This window comes from Toxorhynchites rutilus, chromosome 1 (genome assembly GCF_029784135.1).
Source record: "Toxorhynchites rutilus septentrionalis strain SRP chromosome 1, ASM2978413v1, whole genome shotgun sequence".
In the NCBI taxonomy this organism is placed as follows: Eukaryota; Metazoa; Arthropoda; class Insecta; order Diptera; family Culicidae; genus Toxorhynchites; species Toxorhynchites rutilus.
In genome coordinates, this window is record NC_073744.1 from 100,262,915 (window position 1) to 100,281,689 (window position 18,775).

Sequence of the window (18,775 nt, forward strand, 5' to 3'; positions counted from 1 at the left end):
TTATGAGGTATTTTCGAACATGTGGGAATTCAATTTTCCGAATTTTCCGACCCCTTCCTTCAGGATTTTTCGAAAATTTTCCGATTTTTCTCTCCACTATATTGTTTTACGGGAAGTAACGAATACAACAAAATAAAGAAGGCTAGAATCGGACCATCCCTTCTTCGGGTTTTCCGCTTACCAACAGATTTTGCTAACATTTTTATTTACATAGATAGATTAGATTGGTTGTGATAGTTTCAAAAAATGCAAATGTTTAAAAATATTTCGCTCAGTTTTATTATGCAATGACCTAGCGTTAACAACATATTTACATTCATAGTTACTATTAAAATGCAATATTTACAACATCTGTTTGTCGCACAGACTACAGCGCACACATATTTGGATCAATCATCTATAACATTTTTATTCTAAAGCAGTCGTAACAACTAAAGCAGCGGCGTGGTCGTTGTTTGTTTCGAGCGTTTTCTTACATATAACGTTTCTGTACCTAATAACGATACATTCTCATAATTGTGACAATTCATCAATTATGCCGTGGAAGAAATTCCTACACATTCCACTTTCATTCTTTTAAGTAAAAGAGTTAAAAAGATAACAATTTTTCTATTTGTAGGAATATTCTATTCTGATGATTCTACATTCTACTTATCAATGTCTATACTACACAAATTACAATTGATACCATTTTTTATCTTTATATTTATTCATTAATAAATGTGCCGAGTTAGAAAACTGTTGTGCTTCACTAGCCATACGTTCAGTTCTTTCCTCAAGTTGTCCTAGTTTATCCCCTCTTTCTAGCATCAGTTGGTGGGCTCGACCAACTTCTGATGTTGCAGATATAGTTCTTGTATTCAGCTCCTGAATGTTGCTGCTAGAACCAGGGATATGTTTAGCAACTGATTTGTTTGCTTTTCCACTAGATTCGCCAACTGTAAGAATATAGAGATAGATACATATTATTATAGATCATAGATTTAACCCTTTCGTTACGAACACCAGTGTGATGTGCATACTTTTATGGATGGAGCACACTGACGTAATGAACGGGTTAAAAACGGAATAAATCGTTTTCCGTTTGTTTTTCTTACAAAAAAACATTATAGGAGGTTGTGTCCAAGATACGACCGCATTGTTGACGTAGAACTACGATGTTATTCTATATAAGTCGCTTATTTATACTTTCGGATATTATTCTATAATGCTGTGAAAATTTAGAAACAACTGCTTAGTAGAATAATCTCTGAAATTGTTTTTTCATTGTAGAATTTGTTGACGATAATTGATTGATGATTGATTCTTGCCCTCGCTAAACAATACACTAGCTGATCGTAAGTCGCAATTTATTTCATGTCAATGCAATGAAAATTTACCTCGCTTTTCTTTTGACGTAGGACTACGTCTAACCGGAAGATATAGGGGGTGAAATGGAAATCTAGGCACTGAACAAGTAGGAAAAAATGCAAGATTTGGAACGCTTATAACTCGAGCATTTCTCAATAGATCGCAAAGGTTTTTGCAACAATTGATAGGAAATATATCTACGCATCTATCATAACGAATAACATTTCATTTTTCTGGAGATAAATAATTGAATAATTGTGAAATATCAAGCATTGTCAAAATACACTATGTGCCCATTTTTGATTGGTCCATTTTGTGCTCCTCAAATCGTACCGACCAAAACGGGCAACCAGAGCAGCAGCAAAATAGAATGAAGCACGATTGGAAAGGAAGAAGAAAAAAATGAACGAAACATTGGTCGCAGTCTCACACATGCGTAATTCTCGAGCCAGCCAGTCAGCTTAAAAATCCCCGCTCCGCTGCCGTAACGATCATTCTCATTCAAACCGTACACCACATCGGTTCGCATCACAACACATCAACAAACCAATCCAAGCAGCCATGTCTGGACATGATAAAGGAGGAAAAGTGAAGGGAAAGGCAAAATCCCGCTCGAACCGTGTTGATCTGGAGTTCCCCGCAAGGGTGGCTAGGCCGATCACGTTAGTACCAGTGCAGCAGTCCACCTAGCCGGCGTTATATAGTTTCGGCCGCCGAAGTGATCGAGTTAGCTGGCAAAGCTGCTCGCGACAATAAGAAAACCCGCATTCGGAACAGACCACATTCGGTTCGGTGGACATCAAGACAACAGGCAGTTGCAGCGAGTGGCGAGTGGCAAACGCAATCGCAAAACGGCATCAGGTAACAGAAGAAAAAAGTTTGTTCTTTATACAAACTGCTTTGGTGGCAAATCCAGAACAAGGCGGCATCGAGGGCGTTCGAAATGGTTTTTTTCAAAACCACGAGTACTAAGTTTTCTAAATTGGAACCATTCCATAAAACAAGGCGCTTTTCAGGGCCATTAAACCTTCCAAAAAAGAGTTTAGGAAATACAGTTCAATGCTTTCTAAAACAATATCCAAAATAATAATAAAACACAAATTGATTTTTTCATAATTTGTTTGCCAGGATATGATGAGTATGTGAATTTGGCAGTTGTTCTGAGCTTATTGATTTTCACCAATTCTTAAATTGCTTCTAGATTGAAAGTACAGTAATTTACACTTATCTCGACATTTAACTAATTGGACGGACATGTAATGCGACATATTTAGTTGGACACTTTTGTAAACATAGAGTTCGGGGTCCAAATTATGACCCCACATTGAAAGTTGACACTGTACCACTGTCATCGCAAATGTTCAATTACAGGTTAAAATTACCTCCAATCCGATACTGAGTGGTGGTAATGCGACGTGCCATTGAATGTAATTTACTGTAAAATATGTCACAAGCTGGATGGGAAGAAATTTTCCAACTGTGAAAGCTGTGGCGAGTGGCAAATGCAATCGCTAAACAGAAAGGTTTAGCCGAACAAGATAGGGATATCGAGTGATAACAAAACAATAAACTTTTTAGATTGAAGATAATTTTGTGATCCTGAAAAGGACCCTTTTTAGCCTGCATGTGAATCCAACGAGCGAACAAATCGTAATGAATGTATTTTCTTCTACTTCTTCTTTTTGGCTTTAAGAGGGTTTAAACTTTTCAGTTCATTCGCCTCTATGAATGTATTTTTTGCCATCGCTCCCTTTTAACGCTCATTCGTTCGTCTCGTTGGACTCGCCCCTCTGGCTGAGTCTGCCGATTTGTCTCTATCCTGTGAGTGTGTACCGCTAGAGTATAAAACACGCGGACCCCAAAAAAATATCTTATTTTCTTTCAAACCGTAAACCCGTGTGGTTGTACGGCATCGGCATCGTGGACGTAACAAAGGAGGACAAGTTAAGCGAAAGGCAAAGTCTCACTCGAACCGTGCAGGTCTCCAGTTCCCTGTTGGTCGCATTCACTGATTGCTCCGCAAGGGTAACTAGGCTGAACGGATTGGTGCCGGAGCACCAGTATACCTAACAGCGATTATAGAGTTTCGGCCGTCGGAGTGCTCGAGTTGGCTTGCAAAGCTGCTCACGACAATCAGAAAACCCGCATAAAGAACAGAGTAGCTTCGGTTCGGCGCTCATCAAGGCAACAATTAGTTTCAGTGAGTGGCAAAGTGTTTCTCCGGCACGTCGCATTAAATGTAATTTACTGAACAACATGTCACAAGCTGGATAGCAAGAAATTTTCCAACTGTGAAAGCTGTGGCGAGTGGCAAACGCAATAGCTAAACAGGAAGGTTTAACCGAACAAGATGGGAATATCGAGTGATAACAAAAACACAACACCAAAGGTTCTTTTCAGAACCATCAACATATTCATAAAGAGTAAACAGTAAACTAATCCATTTTTCAGGTAGATAGGTAGGTATTCACGTAGGAGAAGAAAATAAAACAATATATTTAAAATATATATTTAACAAAAGCTGTCCCCTTTGTATAGTCCTACGTCACTCCGGTTATGTCCCCGACATTACCCACCCGTCTTTTTTTCTTTTTCCTTTAAAATCGTGCTTCATTCTATTTCGCTGCTGCTCTGGTTGCCCGTTTTGGTCGGTACGATTTGAGGAGCACAAAATGGACCAATCAAAAATGGGCACATAGTGTATTTGGACAATGCTTGATATTTCACAATTATTCAATTATTTATCTCAAGAAAAATGAAATGTTATTCGTTATGATAGATGCGTAGATATATTTCCTATCAATTGATGCAAAAACCTTTGCGATCTATTGAGAAATGCTCGAGTTATAAGCGTTCCAAATCTTGCATTTTGACGTAGGACTACGTCTAACCGGAAGATATAGGGGGTGAAATGGAAATCTAGGCACTGAACAAGTAGGAAAAAATGCAAGATTTGAAACGCTTATAACTTGAGCATTTCTCAATAGATCGCAAAGGTTTTTGCATCAATTGATAGGAAATATATCTACGCATCTATCATAACGAATAACATTTCATTTTTCTTGAGATAAATAATTCAATCATTGTGAAATATCAAGCATTGTCAAAATGCACTATGTGCCCATTTTTGATTGGTCCATTTTGTGCTACTCAAATCGTACCGACCAAAACGGGCAACCAGAGCAGCAGCGAAATAGAATGAAGCACGATTGGAAAGGAAAAAGGAAAAAAAGAAAGAAACATTGGTCGCAGTCTCACACATGCGTAATTCTCGAGCCAGCCAGTCAGCTTAAAAATCCCCGCTCCGCTGCCGTAACGATCATTCTCATTCAAACCGTACACCACATCGGTTCGCATCACAACACATCAACAAACCAACCCAAGCAGCCATGTCTGGTCATGGTAAAGGAGGAAAAGTGAAGGGAAAGGCAAAATCCCGCTCGAACCGTGTTGATCTGGAGTTCCCCGCAAGGGTAGCTAGGCCGAGCGCGTTTGTATCAGTGCATCAGTCCACCTAGCCGGCGTTATATAGTTTCGGCCGCCGAAGTGGAAAAGCTGCTCGCGACGATAAGAAAACTCGCATTCAGAACAGACCACATTCGGTTCGGTGGACATCAAGACAACAACAGGCAGTTGTAGCGAGTGGCAAACGCAATCGCAAAACGACAGCAGGTAGGGGAAGAAAAAAGTTTGTTCTTTATACAATCTGCTTTGGTGGCAAAACCAGAACAAGGCGGCATCGAGGGCGTTCGAAATGGTTTTTCTTAAAACCACGAGTACTAAGTTTTCTAAATTGGAACCATTCCATAAAACAAGGCGCTTTTCAGGGCCATTAAACCTTCCAAAAAAGAGTTTAGGAAATACAGTTCAATGCTTTCTAAAACATTATCCAAAATAATAATAAAACACAAATTGATTTTTACATAATTTGTTTGCCAGGATCTGATGAGTATGTGAATTTGGCAGTTGTTCTGAGCTTATTGATTTTCACCAATTCTTAAATTGTTTCTAGATTGAAAGTACAGTAATTTACACTTATCTCGACATTTAGCTAATTGGACGGACCTGTAATGCGACATATTTAGTTGGACATTTTTGTAAACATAGAGTTCGGGGTCCATATTATTTGAATTGAATGTAATTTACTGTAAAATATGTCACAAGCCGGATGGGAAGAATTTTTCCAACTGTGAAAGCTGTGGCGAGTGGCAAATGCAATCGCTAAACAGAAAGGTTTAGCCGAACAAGATGGGGATATCGAGTAATAACAAAACAATAAACTCTTTAGATTGAAGATAATTTTGTGATCCTGAAAAGGACCCTTTTTAGCCTGCATGTGAATCCAACGAGCGAACAAATCGTAATGAATGTATTTTTTTGCCATCGCTCCCTTTTAACGCTCATTCGTTCGTCTCGTTGGACTCGCCCCTCTGGCTGAGTCTGCCGATTTGTCTCTATCCTGTGAGTGTGTACCGCTAGAGTATAAAACACGCGGACCCCAAAAAATATCTTATTTTCTTTCAAACTGTATACCCGTGTGGTTGTACGGCATCGGCATCGTGGACGTAACAAAGGAGGACAAGTTAAGGGAAAGGCAAAGTCTTACTCGAACCGTGCAGGTCTCCAGTTCCCTGTTGGTCGCATTCACTGATTGCTCCGCAAGGATAACTAGGCCGAACGGATTGGTGCCGGAGCACCAGTATACCTAACAGCGATTATAGAGTTTCGGCTGTCGGAGTGCTCGAGTTAGCTTGCAAAGCTCACGACAATCAGAAACCCCGCATCAAGAACAGAGCAGCTTCGGTTCGGCGCTCATCAAGGCAACAATTAGTTTCAGTGAGTGGCAAAGTGTTTCTCCGGCACGTCGCATTAAATGTAATTTACTGAACAACATGTCACAAGCTGGATGGGAAGAAATTTTCCAACTGTGAAAGCTGTGGCGAGTGGCAAACGCAATAGCTAAACAGGAAGGTTTAACCGAACAAGATGGGAATATCGAGTGATAACAAAAACACAACACCAAAGGTTCTTTTCAGAACCATCAACATATTCATAAAGAGTAAAAAGTAAACTAATCCATTTTTCAGGTAGATAGGTAGGTATTCACGTAGGAGAAGAAAATAAAACAATATATTTAAAATATATATTTAACAAAAGCTGTCTCCTTTGTATAGTCCTACGTCACTCCGGTTATGTCCCCGACATTACCCACCCGTCTTTTTTTTTGCCTTTTTTCGCAATTGACATAGACTCGGTTAGAGTCGATTATATACATGTTGCACCAGCACCATTATTCCTCATCTCATAACTACATCAACATATCTTTGGCACCGCATGGAAACAACAATGACAACACTTGCAAGTATCAAATATCATGCTACATGTTATTCACTATGGCCTTAAAGGAATCGCACCTCTAGGTATCGTTCGTACAACGTAAACCAAGCGCCAAACAATCGTTCGCCATAGCATGCATACAGAGCCATACATTGGTGGCTTGAAACTACTAGGAATATAAAACACTTCTCATCATTTTGCGCTATTCCCAAAAGAAGCGCTTCTGTTAATATTACTGGCCTCGAAAAAAAGTTGTATTTCTTTCTCATGCTCGAGAGAAGCGCAGTTATCACCCTTTTTTTTATCCAAAATAAATATTTTTTAAGGCTCATATGGCGTCAGCCTAACGGGGCCGGGAGTTCAATATTTTGACAATGTTTGCTTAGTTAGTTAGAAATATGTAACCGATTACTCGCGGTTGACTCGAGGTTAGTATTACAAGTGTTCTTTTTTTTCCAAAATATATATTTTTATAAAGGCTCATATGGCGTTAGCCTCACGGGGCCGGGAGTTCAATACAATTTTTCTTATTATCTATGTTAGTAATATGTAACCGATTACTCGCGGTTGGCTCGAGGTTAGTATTACAAGTGTTTTCGTAATTGGGATGTTGCTGTCTCCAATGCTCTGTACGTGTGCCTGACACGGGATACTTCCTTATGGGATGCAGTTGACCATTAATCAGCAACGCCCCCCTAGTCTGTACCTCATATCTAGCGTGGTGCGTCTTTCTCGACTCGAGGAATCCAGGATAGAACGGTCACTAGCCGGCGCAATCATCAGTTCGTGTAGAGTTGTCATGAGCGGTACAACCTTCGGCTCTTGTTGAATGATCAGCACAACCTTTGGCCCGTGTGTCTGTAAAGAGTGTGTGTATGTATTGCCGCGACTAAGTAAAAGTTTATCGATCGGATAGGAGGGATATGAAACGGGGACACAACGAAGGAAACATCATTAAACGTTGACATCGGCGTTTCTGAGGAACAGGTATAGATGAAGCAGAAGATCAGGATCACGGTTACCTAAGATATCCTTTAGGATATCTTAGTCAAGTGTTCTCATAATTGGGATGTCGCAGTCTTCGATGCTCTGTACGTGTTATCACCCTTAGTGGAGGAAGTTTTGCTACTGGCAAGCGAAACCACATACAAAATTCCAGAACGACATTTACTTTCTCGGTGACTAAACAAGCGAAATAAACTCTTTTTGTTAATAACAACCTCGAAAACAGTAGCAATGCAATCCTAGCTGAAGCAGTTTTGCAACTGGCACGCGAACCCAAATAACTTATAACATTCCAGTAAGACATCCAAGATGCTTGGTATTCCCCAAATATTTTTTTTACGCACAATCTTAACGCCTGCTTCGCCATAGTTTAGCCATAGTCAGTTTAATGCATTGATGCATTTTCAAAGGCACCAACGAAGTTCTTATGATGACGGAAAACAAACAATGTTAACTGCTTGGGAAAAGACTAAATTATGCCACACAGCTTGTACTCTGCTGTAACACCCATCGATTCGAATTCGCTGATGAGTTTGTCAAGAGCGACCGCCTTCACCACCAGCGGGGGGAGCTTGATTTTGGTTGTTGCCTCGGTAACGGCGTTTACATTTTCGACCGACGTGCCGAAATCGCCTACTTCGCTGTTGTGCGATGCGATGTCACACTCGCGAAGGCTCTGTTCAGTGCGAGCGCTTTTCACTGCACCAACATCGCGTGCATCATTGGATGACGCTTGCCTCGAAATATTATTGCCCCTGGCAAAGCGTTCGTTTTTTGCTGGGCTCGAACCTGCCTTCCTCTTCTTCTTGCTCATCATACACTACGCGAAGCGTCCAAATTATGACGCGGAAAGAAAAAACACGATACGAATAACGCGAAAAACGAACAGAAAAACCAAACGACGATATCCAAGTTGGATTACCACTGGTGGGGTCCAATCTTCGATCGAAGCACAGCGAAAGAAAAGTGAACTGGATTGCTCAACAGTCCGATGCCGAATGAAAGTTTGCCTCAGCGAGATCCACTGTTTATACTCTAGGCAAGTATTCCTCTTCATTCTTCTACTTTTCCTTTGTTCATGGGGACTTTGAATCCTACGATTTCCCCTCCGTTGGTCGTCGATAAGTTGCTCGTTATAGACAGGTCTGTTCGGGAAAGCACACAAATGGATAGAACAAATGTATGGGAAAATGGAAACGTTTTCATGAATTTTAACCATTTACAAACCAGGGGATTCTAGTGTATAGCATATTAAACAAATCTTACGGAATTTCCGATTCGTTTAGTATGTGAATCGCCAAAATCCGTTCACGGCAAAAATAGTTATTAACGTTAACTTTATTTCAACGTGACCTGTTTTCTGATTTGGCACCCTTAATGAAAGACGTAGTTCTACGTCAAAAAAAGTACGACTAAAGTTCCCCAAACGAATAACATACCATCATCATCATAGTCATAAGATAAGAAACACAAATATCCGTTATAACTTCGTCATCTTACATGCTAACATTGATTAACATTGATTCTATACTGGGTTAAAAATCCAAATCATACTTCAAAAACTCTTTACAGATACTACGGAACATTCGAAGACTTGTTGCTGTCTTTGCTTCATTTGGTAATGTATTGTAAAGCCGATATCCTTTGTAAAAAACAGGAAGTGGGTTATATCTATGGTATAACCGCAAGGGTGACGTAGGACTATCGTTGATTTAGAGATCATTTGTTTGAAGTTGAATCTAAATCCATTCTGAATGAATGAATAAATGAATATTTGGGGGACCTCGAAAACGAGAGCGTTACGTTGGAGACACAAGGTTCTATGCATCCAATATAGGATACGAAAAACCTTGTTCTGAAGAATAATCTTCAGAAGCTTTCCTGCTAACTGTACTTGATTGACAAATCACAAACCCAAATGTATTATATGGATATTTTATGGATAGAAAACATTAAAATAAACTCTTTCGCTTGAATGTAATTTTAAATTCCAAGGGAAACTGGCAGATTAGTTTTCCAGCAACGATTAGATATTTCCACATTTTCCTCGATACTGGAAGCCCACCAGTATAATACTAACTCGATAACCACCTGTTAATAGTACTTGATTGAAAAATATTTGGTCACAGTGTTACATGGATAGAAAACATTCAAATAAACTCTTTCACATGAATGTATTTTTAAATTCCCAGGGGAACTGGCAGATTATTTTCAGTAACGATTAGATATTTCCACATTTTCCTCGATACTGGAAGCCCACCAGTGGTTAATGCTAACTCGATAACCATCTGTTAATAGCACTTGATTGAAACATATTTGGTTCTCAATGTTACGTTGATAGAAAACATTCAAATAAACTCTTTCACATGAATGTATTTTTAAATTCCCAGAGGAACTGGCAGATTATTTTTCAGCAATGATTAGATCTTTCCGGAACTTTCTCGATGCTGAATGGCATCCAAATGGAAAGAATTCTGCGCGTGTATATGTCGATCCTTCGCCGTCCACCTCCTCCAGCACGTTAGGCAACGATGTTGTCTTGTCGATGTCCTCACGAAAAATGAATGTGTCTCACCACCAGAATATCGCTTAAGTATGCTTTTTGTGTGTGATTGAATCGAGAGAAGGTGTGGTTTACGATGGCAATTTGGAAGGCAAACTAGAGGGGAATGAACTCTCTGAGCTCTAAACTTTCGGCGACTGAGCAATAATCGATTGCGTACGCATACAATATTGGATACGGAAATATCCTACTGATGGGGAAGGATAATCTTCAGAAGCTTTCCTGCTAATTACACTTGGTTGAAAAATTACAAAATTAAATGTATTTGATCGCTGTGTTATATGGTTAGAAAACATTAAAATAAACTCTTTCACATGAATGTATTTTTAAATTCCCAGATGAATTGGCAGATTATTTTCAGTAACGATTAGATATTTCCACATTTTCCTCGATACTGGAAGCCCACCAGTGGTTAATGCTAACTCGATAACCATCTGTTAATAGCACTTGATTGAAACATATTTGGTTCTCGACTAAGTAAAAGTTTATAGATCGGATAGGAGGGATACGAAACCGGGACACAACGAAGGAAAAATCATTAAACGTTGACATCGGCGTTTCTGAGGAACAGTTATAGATGAAGCAGAAGATCAGGATCACGGCTACCTAAGATATCCCGGACGGGGATATCCGATTGTCTGCCTTTTGCTCTCAGTGCTCTAGAGAGCTGAGAGTGAGCAGCATGGAACCGGATAGACGACCAGACAATATGCTCGATGTAGTGGTAGCCATCGCCACAATCACAAAGGTTGTTTGCTGAGAGCCCAATGCGATAGAGATGCGCGTTTAGGTTGTAGTGATTGGACATAAGCCGAGATATCACGCACTTGATTGAAACATATTTGGTCACAGTGTTACATGGATAGAAAACATTCAAATAAACTCTTTCACATGAATGAATTTTTAAATTCCCAGGGGAACTGGCAGATTATTTTCAGTAACGATTAGATATTTCCACATTTTCCTCGATACTGGAAGCCCACCAGTGGTTAATGCTAACTCGATAACCATCTGTTAATAGCACTTGATTGAAACATATTTGGTCACAGTGTTACATTGATAGAAAACATTCAAATAAACTCTTTCACATGAATGTATTTTTAAATTCTCAGGGGAACTGGCAGATTATTTTCAGTAACGATTAGATATTTCCACATTTTCCTCGATACTGGAAGCCCACCAGTGGTTAATGCTAACTCGATAACCATCTGTTAATAGCACTTGATTGAAACATATTTGGTTCTCAATGTTACGTTGATAGAAAACATTCAAATAAACTCTTTCACATGAATGTATTTTTAAATTCCCAGAGGAACTGGCAGATTATTTTTCAGCAATGATTAGATCTTTCCGGAACTTTCTCGATGCTGAATGGCATCCAAACGGAAAGAATTCTGCGCGTGTATGTGTCGATCCTTCGCCGTCCACCTCCTCCAGCACGTTAGGCAACGATGTTGTCTTGTCGATGTCCTCACGAAAAATGAATGTGTCTCACCATCAGAATATCGCTTAAGTATGCTTTTTGTGTGTGATTGAATCGAGAGAAGGTGTGGTTTACGATGGCAATTTGGAAGGCAAACTAGAGGGGAATGAACTCTCTGAGCTCTAAACTTTCGGCGACTGAGCAATAATCGATTGCGTACGCATACAATATTGGATACGGAAATATCCTACTGATGGGGAAGGATAATCTTCAGAAGCTTTCCTGCTAATTATACTTGGTTGAAAAATTACAAAATTAAATGTATTTGATCGCTGTGTTATATGGTTAGAAAACATTAAATAAACTCTTTCACATGAATGTATTTTTAAATTCCCAGATGAATTGGCAGATTATTTTCAGTAACGATTAGATATTTCCACATTTTCCTCGATACTGGAAGCCCACCAGTGGTTAATGCTAACTCGATAACCATCTGTTAATAGCACTTGATTGAAACATATATGGTTCTCAATGTTACGTTGATAGAAAACATTCAAATAAACTCTTTCACATGAATGTTTTTCTAAATTCCCAGAGGAACTGGCAGATTATTTTTCAGCAATGATTAGATCTTTCCGGAACTTTCTCGATGCTGAATGGCATCCAAACGGAAAGAATTCTGCGCGTGTATGTGTCGATTCTTCGCCGTCCACCTCCTCCAGCACGTTAGGCAACGATGTTGTCTTGTCGATGTCCTCACGAAAAATGAATGTGTCTCACCACCAGAATATCGCTTAAGTATGCGTTTTGTGTGTGATTGAATCGAGAGAAGGTGTGGTTTACGATGGCAATTTGGAAGGCAAACTAGAGGGGAATGAACTCTCTGAGCTCGAAACTTTCGGCGACTGAGCAATAATCGATTGCGTACGCATACAATATTGGATACGGAAATATCCTACTGATGGGGAAGAATAATCTTCAGAAGCTTTCCTGCTAATTACACTTGGTTGAAAAATTACAAAATCAAATGTATTTGATCGCTGTGTTATATGGTTAGAAAACATTAAAATAAACTCTTTCACATGAATGTATTTTTAAATTCCCAGAGGAACTGGCAGATTATTTTCCAGAAATGATTAGATAATTTCGTATCCCGACACGGGATACTTCCTATTGGGATGCAGCTGACCATTAATCAGCAACGCCCCCCTAGTCTGTACCCCATATCTAGCGTGGTGCGTCTTCTCGAGGAATCCAGGATAGAATGGTCACTAGCCGGCGCAATCATCAGCTCGTGTAGAGTTGTCATGAGCGGTACAACCTTTGGCTTTTGTTGAATCATCAGTGGACTGCACAACCTTTGACCCGAGTATCTGTAAAGAGTGTGTGTATGTATTGCCGCGACTAAGTAAAAGTTTATAGATCGGATAAGAGGGATACGAAACAGGGACACAACGAAGGAAAAATCATTAAACGTTGACATCGGCGTTTCTGAGGAACAGTTATAGATGAAGCAGAAGATCAGGATCACGGCTACCTAAGATATCCCGGACGGGGATATCCGATTGTCTGCCTTTTGCTCTCAGTGCTCTAGAGAGCTGAGAGCGAGCAGCATGGAACCGGATAGACGACCAGACAATATGCTCGATGTAGTGGTAGCCATCGCCACAATCACAAAGATTGTTTGCTGCTAGCCCAATGCGATAGAGATGCGCGTTTAGGTTGTAGTGATTGGACATAAGCCGAGATATCACGCACTTGATTGAAACATATTTGGTCACAGTGTTACATGGATAGAAAACATTCAAATAAACTCTTTCACTTGAATGAATTTTTAAATTCCCAGGGGAACTGGCAGATTATTTTCAGTAACGATTAGATATTTCCACATTTTCCTCGATACTGGAAGCCCACCAGTGGTTAATGCTAACTCGATAACCATCTGTTAATAGCACTTGATTGAAACATATTTGGTCACAGTGTTACATTGATAGAAAACATTCAAATAAACTCTTTCACATGAATGTATTTTTAAATTCTCAGGAGAACTGGCAGATTATTTTCAGTAACGATTAGATATTTCCACATTTTCCTCGATACTGGAAGCCCACCAGTGGTTAATGCTAACTCGATAACCATCTGTTAATAGCACTTGATTGAAACATATTTGGTCACAGTGTTACATTGATAGAAAACATTCAAATAAACTCTTTCACATGAATGTATTTTTAAATTCCCAGAGGAACTGGCAGATTATTTTTCAGCAATGATTAGATCTTTCCGGAACTTTCTCGATGCTGAATGGCATCCAAACGGAAAGAATTCTGCGCGTGTATGTGTCGATCCTTCGCCGTCCATCTCCTCCAGCACGTTAGGCAACGATGTTGTCTTGTCGATGTCCTCACGAAAAATGAATGTGTCTCACCACCAGAATATCGCTTAAGTATGCTTTTTGTGTGTGATTGAATCGAGAGAAGGTGTGGTTTACGATGGCAATTTGGAAGGCAAACTAGAGGGGAATGAACTCTCTGAGCTCGAAACTTTCGGCGACTGAGCAATAATCGATTGCGTACGCATACAATATTGGATACGGAAATATCCTACTGATGGGGAAGAATAATCTTCAGAAGCTTTCCTGCTAATTACACTTGGTTGAAAAATTACAAAATCAAATGTATTTGATCGCTGTGTTATATGGTTAGAAAACATTAAAATAAACTCTTTCACATGAATGTATTTTTAAATTCCCAGAGGAACTGGCAGATTATTTTCCAGAAATGATTAGATCTTTCCGGAACTTTCTCGATGCTGAATGGCATCCAAACGGAAAGAATTCCGCGCGTGTATGTGTGTGTAGCGATGTCTTCCCGGGGAACCGTTTGTGGCATCACTCTCCTCCTGGTGGATTCCCTTCTGGCCTAGGGCGCACAAACAGGCTCTTGGTGACACCGTTCATCCGCGCTTTCATGATAAACGAAGAGCTTCACCACAAGCGACAAGCGACAACATGCTCCAATCGCTGTTCAATTAGAACTGAGTGGATTTCCGAGTGGCGCTCGCTTATATACCGATTGGTGATTTCAATAGCCTGTTTTGAAAGCAATTTTAAGACTATTGAAACAAGTTTTTGGATCAAAAAGTAACAAGTATAGAACGCGTAGACATTTTATCTTTCGAATGAAGTGTTTATCATACCATTTCGTTCAGTTGTTTAGGAGCTATTAACGCTCAAAATCTCGGTCTCCGGCGTAACGCTTTCGTTTTCGAAACTTTGATTTTACACCCCGGTATAGAAATGAAAGACGTAGTCCTACGTCAAAAGTGAATTTTGGGTACAGGACATTCGGAAGTTCATGGTTCTGAGGTCACTTGCTTGTCTTGTGTTATATCGGTGAATATCTCTCCCATACGTTATCGTGTTTTGTAGATAGTTCGGTGTCATACCGTTAGTCATCTTATATATGAACGTAAGCGTGCAGTACTTAATACGCTGACTCACTGACATCCATTGCAGGCATTCGAGCATAAATCTTCGTGGAGTTAGTCGATCACATCTCAATATCAGACGCATCGCCTTGTTTTGCACAATTGACACAATTGGTTGACAGCTATGTCAAACGGTTGTCAGCGCAGGGCTGTATATACTCGGAAGCCCGAAATGGAAAACCCTGTATATATATTATATATATATTTCACACAAGTCCGTAGGGAAGGAACGCGAAAACGAGAAATCTCGTGAGCGGTCCGCAAAGTGTTAAGACATTTGTCATCAACAATTTTTTTTGAAAACCTCGATTTTTGGTGATCTTTCGTTTTTTCAAAAAAAACTCAAATTTTACGTCTGTGTCACTTATAAATGAAGTTCGAATGAGCTAATATTTTGCCAAGGTGCTACTGACACTCGACCGCAACGGTTATGTTTTTAGCGCCATCCTAAAAGAGATCAATAGGAATAGAAGTTTTCTCCTACTACCGAATGCAAAGCTTTTTTCAAAGCTAATTTCGGTCCTAAATAAAGCGTTTTTTGCAGCAACAGTTGTCCGGATACCAGGAAAGGAGGAAGCAGCCGAGAAGCCCCCAACGGCCATTAAGGAAGTTGGTTCGGTCGGATTGGCCACTTTGACCGGCAGTTTTCACTGCCCCTCGCGCGTCCCGCTGTTTGCACCCGTCTCATCTGCATCGTTTTCCTGCCAGTGACGCGCGATTTTGGCGCAATTTCTGCTCTTTAACCATCAGCAACTCAGGAGGTGTGAAAGGAGGTCATCTTCGCTTCGTCGCTTCGAACCGCTGCGGTGATTGCCCTGCCGTCGGCGGTATCCGATCCCTTCCCCGCTACCCCACTACCATTAGGTGGTGAATTCGGAATGGTTCTTCGGTACGATCGATGAGTGATAAAAATCCTTTCATTATCAGGAGTTAGAAAGAAGAGGACACTCAGAGGGCATAGGTTAGATACTTTCTAGAACTTATCCCAAAATTTCCATAAGTGATTGCTATTTCTCAAGTGACATTTATTTAGTGATACTTAAAAGGTTTTCAGCAAGTGTTTTTCAGCCAGTGAATTTATCCGCAAGTGTTTTTTTCCGCCAAGTGATTTCGGTGTTAGTTTTTTGTAACTGCGTTGGCATTGTCCCCCGCCGTTACTGTCCTCCGCCGTTTTCGTCCCCCGTCGCACGTCGTATATTCTACCTTGGTTTTCGAATATTTTTCCGCGCCTGGCTGTACTTCGATATAGCCAGGTCCTGATCATGGCTTCCAGCAGCTCCGGCGCCGGAAGGCCAACCAATATTTATAACGGTGTTCCTACCACTCGTACCTCGCCCAGATGGGCTGACCCTTTTGGTGGCAACTTACAAATATTACTTCTGAGAGCAACTGAAGGCAATCTTCTTCCATCTAATCCTTTTACTGTTTCCAAATCGATCCAAGGAGTGATCGGTAAAGGCGCGTCCATATCATGCCGATTGATGCCGATCGGTCTGTACCAGGCGGCATATTCGATTCGTTATGTAATGTGGACGCCCCATCGGGTGCACGAAACCGATGTCCCGTCGGATGCACGAAGTCGTCACGAACACACAAAGCACAATGTCGTCAACGCTAATTTACTTCGTTTTGTTTTGGTTCGACTTTTTCGAACCGGACCCACTTGTTTCGGGTTGGGTTCGGTTTGATTCGAGTCGGTTTTCGGCACGTCGGCAAGCCCGGGCGGTACGTCCACATTTAGTCGGCTTTACCGGGCGGCCAAGGCCGATTGGCGTAATGTGGACGCGTCTTAAGGAATTTAAAGATGCTAAACCCCAACGCGACGATAAAAATCGCCTTCAATATGCCTACATATACGAGATGAAAAACTCGTTCAATTGCTTCTGGGTACAAAGTCGCTGATCAACGAAACACCCATTGAAATTATATACCATCCCACCTTGAACCAACGCAAATGCGTTGTGTCCTGTCGTGACGTAATGTTTTTAAACGAAGATGTCCTCCTATCTGAACTAGCCAACCAAAATGTGATCGGTGTTAAAACAATTTTAAGATTTGACCCAGTCATGAAGGAAAGAGTTCCTACTTCTACCATGATCCTTACCATAAACGGAACAGTTATTCCTAAAGCAATTAACTTCGGATTCCTCCGTGCTCCAACCAGAAATTTCTACCCAAACCCGATGCAATGCTTCGGGTGCTTCGCTTTTGGCCACACTTCCAAAAAATGCGCTAAAAAAAATTCAACTTTGTCTCAACTGGAAAAAATTTTCCGAGGAAAAGAATCCAATAGGAAGAAATCTAAGAACCAAAAATACAACTCAACCCAACCATCCACTTCCTTCCAACCATCCACTTCCCTCCAACCATCCACTTCCCTCCAACCATCCACTTCATTCCAACCAACCACCGCATTCCAAACTAAAACCTCCAACCAATCCAACCATTCAAACAAACCCACCCCACTTGCCAACAAACCAATTGCCAACGTTTCCAAAAATGACCCTAGACTAAAGAACAAATCCGGCAAACCCCTATTTACTTACCTCAGCCCACTTACCTTCTTCTCATTTTTAAAATTCACTCCTCTAGCTAGTAACAGCAACCCTTCGTCCTGTAACCAAGCACCCAACCGATAACTTGCTATTCAATGGAACTTGCGTGGGCTATCCACTTCCATTAACGAAATTAAGCTAATGTTAGCTGAGGAACAACATCTCCCACTAGCACTGGCCTTTCAAGAAGCTAAAAAAATCAATGTATCGCTCTTAGAGCGGGCGTTTAGCGGCAAATTTTCATGGTATTTCAAGGAAGGGCTATCCTCGGGGCTTTGTGGAGCCTGCCTCGCTGTCCTGAGTGTCCTTCCTCATACCGTCATCCCCATAGCATCATCATTACAAATATGTGCGATACAACTGAAGGGACCTCTACAGGTAACCCTTCATTTCCCCATCCACATCCGAACCCTGTCAAGAAACCCAAACATTCGTTTGCGCAGGAAATGGATATACCAGTCGGCTGACTGGGAAGGCTTCGAATCCACAATCAACAGCTTACTTTCGGAACATGAAAGCTGCTCTGTGGAAGAATTTACAAACGCCATTATTTTAGCGGCTGAAAAATATCCACCGTACCAGTGGGAAACCCGTCCGAAAGGCTGTCCCATGGTGGAACGATGCAGTTGCACAGGCCATCAAAAGGAGAAGAAAATCCCTCCGTATCCTACGACGCCTTCCTGATGGAAGCGCTTGCAAAATGATTGCCCTAACAAACTTCCAAACGGCTAGAGCTCTAGCCAGGAAGGTAATAACCGAAGCCAAGAAAAACAGTTGGATGGAATTTCTTGATGGCATAACCCTAATACTTTGACATCTGAACTTTGGAACAAAGTCAACTCTCTTAGTGGCAAGAAAGCTTCAAACTGCTATTCCCTCGAAATTGATGGCACCTTCACTGAAGATCCAGGCATCATAGCCGACCATCTAGCCGACCACTTTGTCACTATTTCAGCCACCTCCAACTACACTAACGAATTCAAGGCGGAGGCGGAACTTAAAGTTTTTCCTCCTGCTTCGAAACAGGTCCACAAATATAACGATAAGTTCTCTTTG

The 18,775-nt window shown here is 40.8% G+C and overlaps 1 protein-coding gene across 12 annotated transcripts in view; it reads right to left on the bottom strand.

Moving 5' to 3' along the window:
* Nucleotides 1–255: 255 nt before the first annotated feature.
* LOC129761766 (syntaxin-binding protein 5) overlaps nucleotides 256–18,775 on the bottom strand; it is a 722,498-nt gene continuing 703,978 nt past the window's right edge. For all 12 annotated transcript variants that reach the window (XM_055759517.1, XM_055759518.1, XM_055759514.1 and 9 more), the window contains one exon: nucleotides 256–938. In XM_055759517.1, the coding sequence (XP_055615492.1) occupies nucleotides 676–938 (263 nt within the window). In that variant the 3' untranslated portion in view covers nucleotides 256–675. The remainder of the gene's footprint in view (nucleotides 939–18,775) is intronic.